We start from the raw sequence: 8,129 nt of genomic DNA on the forward strand, positions 1-8,129 counted from the left end.
ATAATTTCACCAAGACACACAGGTATTACGAAGGCTTACTTATAGGGATTTGACTAATGGTTGGTTCATGTGCAAGACCGAAGTTGTGCCCTTCAGTGTGAATAGAGTACAGTTCTAGCCACAGGGACTGTGGAAGTTGCAGGAACAATCCTCCACAAAGGCAAAGACCTGGAGAATACATTTTACACATTAGCTGCCTAGAGCCATGGCCATCCTACACCATACAACCAAACCCACATTTTATAGTCACACTCCCTTATGCAGATTCTGTAGGCCATTCCTCTTATTTTATTATCCTCTGTACTCAAGAAAGAATAAGTAGTTTATCAAATATGATAAAACTTAATTGAAATATTTGACTTGAAAACAATGGCAATTGTTACTGAAATGTGACATGCCAGATTTAAGATACATCTTTCACTTTAGCTTCTATTTCTTTAATTGGATTTACTGATATCACTTGTAATGCAGTAATATTAATTGTGGTCAAATCTAACAAAGAAAGCACCAAATGACTTCAAGGTTGGTAGACAGAAAATACAACACAATGTTTGAGTCATTAATAAAGCTCCAATGAGGTAAGAAGGCTCCACCTCCTAAGAAGGTGGAAAACTAACATGTATAGCTAACAAAGAAACATTAAGGAGCCATTGGGGGCAGCCTATGTACAATAATGAGAACATCAACTTCCAGAATTACCACTTTCTAGAACTTCTCAACGTCATTATTTTTTTTAAGGCACAGAAAGGAATTTTTTTTTGCCTTGAGCTATTTCTTGTGTGTTTTGTCTCAAATGTGCTGAAATAACTAACCTTAAATTTTCAAATAGGAATACTCATGCGTGACCCTTAAATGGATCTTTCACTACAAACAGACAGAGAAACTGAGTTAGAAAGGGGACCTGTTGTGGTAGAAAACAATGAACAAGATGTTAAATTAGCCATCAGTCCATTGGCTCAGAGAAAACGACTAATGGAGGATTATGGAATTATTGTAGTTGGATCACTGCCATGTGCTGACCATTTTACTTAGACGTATTCTGTATCTCTCTGTCTGGACATACCTGAGCAGAAACAAAATGTGTTTTAAAACAGAGTTGGTATAGGTGGCAAGCTGACAGCCAGCACTGGTGCAGAAGTGCTAATTTACAAACAAGAACTGAAAACCGAACATCATGGTTGCTAAGACACAAGGTCTTTGGAGCTGACCTCTCTTTTTTTATTTTAGGAATTCTCCTACTTTCAAATCATTTGAGGAGAGGGTTGAGACAACTGTCACAAGCCTCAAGGTACAGATGAAGTGAACTGTGTGAGATTGGGTCCATGTCATGAGGACAGCTTAGTCATTAACTGCCGTTAGTGCTGAAGGCAAGGAAGGGCCGTCATCATTCTACCAGTCTAAGAAGGTAGCCATGCATGAAGACAAGCCTTTATTCCCATAGAGACCTATGGATATAATCAGCACTGAAGAGTATTCCTGCATCCTTAGCCTTGATGATAAACCACACAGGGATAAGTTGTTCATGAAAGTGAGTTGACTTTCATTCACCACTCAATTTCATAACAGTATCCTCCCCAAAAGAGGATTGTAAAAGGATTGTATGTAAGAGGATTATGGATAGAAAATGAATGAAGTTTCTATAATAGCTCACAGATCTTCTGGTTTGGACATTAATTAGCAAAATCAAATTGGCTGCCGTGCGTCATGATGCTGTCTACTATTATCAACCTCCCAGACTTATTCACTAAGTTTGTATCCTGACCACAATACAGTACGGCCATCACAGTGGGAAAATTAAACAGTGTCACAGAATACATTGTTTTCTAGTAATGCATTTGATCCCTGGGAAATCACCGAAATTATGCCCATTCCATGGTAGGTGTTAAAGTTTCATGAATTGTCTAACTACAGATGTTAGTCTACAGAGGGGGAAAATATCAAAATCAAAACTAGTCTGGGTTTTAAAGGCATACATGTAAAATAGGAGAATGCATTGAAAATCAATTATTTTTGGAAGATGCCACATAAATAAGAATGTCCTTACCTCTTGGTATAATTACTATCATGTGTGCAGCCTATTCCTATATTTGCTATTACTGAGATTGAAATGGTAAAATCTAGCTGCTTCCAGACCCTCACCGTGCCGGTCCCACATGTACTACATGGTAGTATCTGCCATGGTGTAAGCTAGTCTGAAACAGGCCCCCAGTGCTTTCAATGATTTGAACCTGAAGGATCTCCCCACAAAGTGGAGTCTTTCACCAAGTTACTTTCAAGGCCCGTGATCAGGTTTTGAAGGCTCCAGAATGAAATTGTCATTCAGTGTTTACTCTGTCTCCATGGACTTCTTTTCTCTCCTCTCCTCTCTTTCCCTCCCCTCCTCTCCCCTCTCCTCCCGTCCCCTCCCCTCTCTTCCTCTCTTTCTCTCCCTTCCCCTCCCCTCCTCCCTCTGTGTGTGTGTGTGTGTGTATGTGAGTGTGTTTAAGGATTAGTAAGAGTCATAAAATTGTCCTGTAAAGTAACATACTATATTGTACCCATATCTGTTGCTAGAACATCTTGTATCAAAATAAAAGGCTCAAAAATCCCAAGTCAATTTCTCAATACTTGGATTTCAACCTTACATCAGCTCACGACTATAGGTTCTATTTCCTGTTGGAGGAGTTCTGATGTAGGAGAAGTTGTACTTTTTTAGGTTCCTTTAGAAGAAGGAACTATGCAGAAGCCAAAGCCGAATAAAGAACGGCCTATTTTCCTTTGCTTTTAGAAAATGGGGAAGGAAGCTCATGGTTCCCGTGTAAGTGTGGTCACAGTCGCAGCCTCCGGCTGTCTTCTCCTCAGGGAGACAGACGGCATGTAACTAATCCCCTCCTTTAGACAGGCTCATGACCGCGCAGCCCATCAGTCTCCGGGCACTGCTTTAACATCTCACAGCCCACACACCTGCTATCTCCCAGCCCAGGTCCAGTTCACTTCGCCCACCCAGGCGATGGAGAGCAGCTAACTATCAAATGGCGCATGAAGTCTCCCACTTCATCAACAGAAACTTCTCTACTCCCTGCCGCTCAGACCAAATAATAGATGTACTAAAGTCTTTTTTTCTATTGTTTACTTTTTGCAGTTTGCTTTTGGGTTCTAAATCTCCTAAGTTTCTCCACTTATGGGCCTTGAGGCTGTTTTCTCTCGAGGGACTAGCTCAGTGAGGAAGAATAGATATTTTCGCGTTTCATTTCCAAACACAAGGACAAGCTCAACTTTAAGCTTGGTTTTTAAGCCTCTGACAGGAACTCAGGGTCACATTTATGGTCTATGAAAAAAAAAAATGTTGTGTGAAGTGATGCCATGCCCTCAAGCAATCTGACTCAGACTGCAGGGCACTGTTCCAAGCCAGTTTTCCTCCTCTGATATCCAGTTCAGTGAACAGTGTGACAGTCCATGGAAGATTTTCTAGTTCATCATGATCAGATAGAATTTAGTCCTGCCAACATGCTGGTACGTGTTACTGGAAGGTACCTTGTTTAGTGTTTCCTGAACAGCTAACCAGCCTCCTTGCTATTCCATCCAAACAGATAGATGCAGAGCCGGCACCTACGCAAGCACATTTTGTGTATTTAGCCTTGTTCTGATTCATCATAAACACCAGTGTCCTGCCGCCCACCCTTCCTCCATATCACAGACTGTAGGTTAGTGCACCTACTCTCTGATGACTACCCCATAGTCTGAATCCACATTCAAAACCTGAGATGCTGATCATGTGTTGCTTTTTCATGCTTTGTGTTCTCCTAGACAGTTATCCGAAGAGATTAGGAGTGCGGCTGTGCAGTTCAAATGGAATTGTCTGTGAAGAATGACTCTAATTCCAGGGACAAAGTGATAAATTCGTAGGTGTAAAAATATTGTGTGCCGTGGTCGGACACTAAACACGCGCAGTTAGGAACTCTTCACATCCCGCTTGCTATTCTACAAAGCCCCTCTTTATCTTACTATTTTGATCTGAGAAAACAAGAAACTACATCAGGAAAAGTCCAAGAGGAAAAGCAGTAACTAGAGCTCACCTGACACAAGGCTGTGGGAGTTCTGCCATTAGACAGAAGCTGGAGAGAAGTAGAAAGGCTTTTGTTTGTTTAGGCTTTTGCTTTTCAAGACGCAGTGTTACTATGTGGCCCTGGCTGTCCTGAACTCACTATGTAGACCAGCCTGGCCTCTAACTCAGAGATCCACTTTCTTCTGCTGGGACTAACGGTATGTGCTTTAGTCTCACCCCATGAGAATTTGAATTTTTAAAATCCCAAAGGAACTGAAACTCTTCACACAGTAGACGACACTGAATCGATCCTGTGTGTTTCTCAGAGGAAAGAAACGGCACAGTGGAAATCACACAGCTGTGAGCATCATTGTCTACCCGACTTCCTCCCATGCCCAGGGTTAAGATCACAGGTTTGGGGCTTGACACTCTGTGCAGAGGTCCATAAAGTAAGGCCCCTGAGACAGCTGGTCACCTATTTTTGCATTACATATAAGCTAAAAACGGTTGGGCATATATACTTGCTTGAAAATATCAAAATATTATTTTGTGATATATGCAATGTCAGTTGCCTGAGATTCAGTGTCCAGCGTGCAGCCTATTCATCCCACACTCGTTTGTCTGTGCAGCACTATTTGTGGCTGCTTTTTGCCATAGTTCATTTAAGTGTTGGTGCTCAAGATGATGTGGTTCTGAAGGATGAAATATTTGCGTTCTGGCCTTTTACAGCAATTGTTCTCCTGGTTAGGTATGGTAGCACATGCCTGCAATACCAGCTAAGGCAGCAGGAATTAGGAGTTCGAGGTCAGCTTGGCCTATGTAGTTTTATAGGCTAGTCTGGGATACATAGGAATACTCTGGGGGAAAACAAATAAACAAACAATCAAACAAATTCCTGGTCTAAGCAATGTAGAAATAAATAATTTAATTTCTGATCTAAACAATGTAGAAAAGTCAGTTTAATAACTGAATTTAAAATGCAAAAACTTTTTTTTATGACAGTTGAATTATGGAACTATTAATGAATTAACTGCTTTTAAACCCTGGTTACGTTTCTTATAAATTTCCGTTTAGATTTATTTTCTTTTATATGTGTGCTTTGCCCATGTGTATTTCTGTGTACCACACGTATGCCTGGTGCTCATGTTGGTCGGAAGAGGGTTTCAGATCCCTCGGAACTGAAGTCTGACGGTTGCAAGCTGTCATATGGGTGCTGGGATCCAAAGTAGGGTCCTTTGCAAGAGCAACAGTGCTCCTAATCACTAAGCCATCTGTCTAGCCCTATCCAGTTAGGGTTTAAAGGGCGGGCCAGGCAGCATGGACACTGTCCCAGAGCGCATGTCTGCATTACTTTGGTGACAGTGGGTACAGACATTAGTCCAGCAATAGCAACAGCATATTCTGTTCTCTACTCTCCTTTTCCCTGATGTTTTTACACATTGTGGATGGTTAAGGAAAGCCCACTGTGAGTGTTCAGGTTAAATATTTTGGAATATAAAACACGGATCTGAAGAGCTTCTAATGACTCATCATTCAAAGTACTTAAGCACATATTTAAGAGGTAGGCTGACCTCTTTGTTTTTAGTGAGTCAGTAAACAAGGACACCAAAGCGACCCATCATACATATTCTCAGGAATTAGTCTAGAAAGGTATGAAATCCCTAGTGCTTAGTATAAAACGAAACAACAAGAAATCAAACCCCACAATGGTGGGGGCAGGGGTAGTCTGGAGAGGTAAGTGCTTCATGTCCTGCAGGTGCTATGACCAAAGTTCAACTTCAAAACCCCCGTTGAAAATTCAGGAGTAGGGATACAGACTTGCACTCATAACTCTGGGAAGGTGGCGATCGGGGGAATCCCTGGGGCTTGCTAGGCAGCCAGCCTGGCCTACTAGGATAGTTCCAGGACAAGCTGTCTGAAGAAAAGGGGGGACACACCTGAGGTTACCCTGTGACCTCCACATACATACACACACATATGTACATGCACACCTGCATACAAACATGTATCCACAAACACATGCACAAAAAGAGAGACATTTTCAATAATTAGGGCTGGCCACTAGTTATGTCTCAAATAGAAAACCCAAGTATACATTATACAAGGATATTTATACATTTGTTAAAACTGGAAGAATCAATCGAAGATCCCATTTCAATTTGATTCAATCAATTCTCTAGATGAATAGAGACAGATGATGCGCATCTATAGGTCTCAGTATATTCCTGCAGGGATTAGAATCTTACATGTAGATGAAATTCAAGTTTGGAATCCTGTCCTAGAACTGAAAAGAACGACATTCTGGACCGTAAAGGAAACTTCTCTTGCTTCACGTGCCTCTGAGGAAAAATAGTTATCTCTGAACTGGAAAGCAATTAAACTTTGGTATTCTAAGAAAAAAAAGATATAAAAATGACAATGAAAAACTAACTGGATTTTAATCTACCTGCCCATTTCAGACGAAAGTAGGCGGGACAAACCACAGTGGAGGCAGCTTCGAGGAGGTCCTGAACTCCACAGCACATGCCAGCTCCCAGAATGCTTCAGGAGGCCCGCGGCAAACCCCGGATGAGGAGCTCCAGTGCTAGGTCCAGCCAGTCTGGGCTGCAGGCGGCAAATCTGCTTGCTCATTTCCTGATTCGAAGACCAAAATCCCACTGGGAAACCAAGTTTTGATATTGTTATTTAAACGGCCTCTCCTAAAAGTTTAATAAAATGATTTCCATTGGCATTGGTGTTGATGATGAATCACTTGACCATCACACCGCAGTATTCACAAGTGTCGTCATTTAAAATGGCCAACTGGAGTAGGTTCATAATTGGTCATAATCCTTGTCTGTGGCACTCAATGTGTATTTCCCATACATGCAGCTACAGTTCTTAGCTTTGGTTTTTGCTTGGTCTCCATAATAATGTGCATGTCCTTGAGGACTGAGTTGTGCGCTGTAAGTCTGAAGATCAAGAGGTGGCACTCTTTGAGACTGTCTCCCACAGTAAGCCAAGCCACTACAAACGTCACCAAACTGATTGTGATCTCCCTCACCTACACCAACTATGTACATTTATTTAAGTCATTAAAATAATCCACTTCAATGATGACTGGAACTTTGATTATTTTGTCAGTGCTACTGATGACTTAAAGTTGGTGGCAATGCTTCCATAGGGGAAATTTTATATCCACTTCTACCCTGAGGAATGGGATAGACAGAAATCATAAGACCAATTGTCTTCTAAGAATGCTGACTCCCAAATTCCCTCCAATCCACCTAAGACAGTCGCTACTCAGGTAAGAATATCTGAGAAGAGAACCCCAGGAGAAGGTGGGTTAGGATGAATTTCCAATTTACAAGTTGTTCACCTGGAAGAAAAGACACCCAGCTCCCTGCGATCACCGTTTCCTTTAACACCGTAAACTTCTTCTTGTCACGATGGAAACCTGTTGGCTGTTTGGTAGCAGGGATATAATCTATGGCACATTTGTAAAATAAACCAAATAGACCTATTAACTAAAACAATTCACTGTGATTTGAACCTGGACACTCATACTGTATCCGACCCACGTTCCCAGCAGGACACACTCGTTATACCCACCACCAGCAGCAGCTGGTGGTCTCCCCTGAAGATCACTGCTCCCCACTTGGAAGCTATAAGACTACATACATGAAAATCCTGAGTCCCCAAGTCATCTCTCACAATCCACGGGAGCCGTCACTCACCCAGAGCACAGGCTGTGGGACAAAGTGACATTCTCCAAACACAAGGGCACAGAGAATTGTGCCACAGCTGGAGAAATGCAAGGCCCAGGGAAAACAGTGACCCAAATCATTTTTTCTTGAATTCAACCCAAGAATAATTATTTACTCTGAATCATAATTGTAGGACTTGTTAGTCAGAAGACCAGTCTGGGCAAGCAGCAAGACTCCTCCAAGGACAAGCAAAAATGTTTCAATATTGGTAGACATTGCTGATGGATGCAATAGTTATCTTTCCTTATTGAGCTCCAGTGTGGTTTTTATTAAGATTTTAGCCACAGTCCCATTATATATATATTTCAGAAATAAAGTTTAGGTAAGGTCTCATTGTGAACTGCCCCTTGGCAGGAAAA

General features: G+C 41.7%; 1 protein-coding gene across 4 annotated transcripts in view; it reads left to right on the forward strand.

Annotated features, from left to right (window-relative positions):
* Window positions 1-7,123, forward strand: part of Tpd52l1 (TPD52 like 1) — a 101,441-nt gene extending 94,318 nt beyond the window's left edge. For all 4 annotated transcript variants that reach the window (XM_048425403.3, XM_048425404.3, XM_048425405.3 and 1 more), the window contains 2 exons: window positions 1,228-1,288; window positions 6,484-7,123. In XM_048425403.3, coding sequence (XP_048281360.1) covers window positions 1,228-1,288; window positions 6,484-6,612 — 190 coding nt within the window. In that variant the 3' untranslated portion in view covers window positions 6,613-7,123. The remainder of the gene's footprint in view (window positions 1-1,227; window positions 1,289-6,483) is intronic.
* Window positions 7,124-8,129: the final 1,006 nt, after the last annotated feature.

The sequence above is a fragment of the Myodes glareolus genome, chromosome 1 (genome assembly GCF_982192425.1).
Source record: "Myodes glareolus chromosome 1, mMyoGla1.1, whole genome shotgun sequence".
NCBI classification, from domain to species: Eukaryota; Metazoa; Chordata; class Mammalia; order Rodentia; family Cricetidae; genus Myodes; species Myodes glareolus.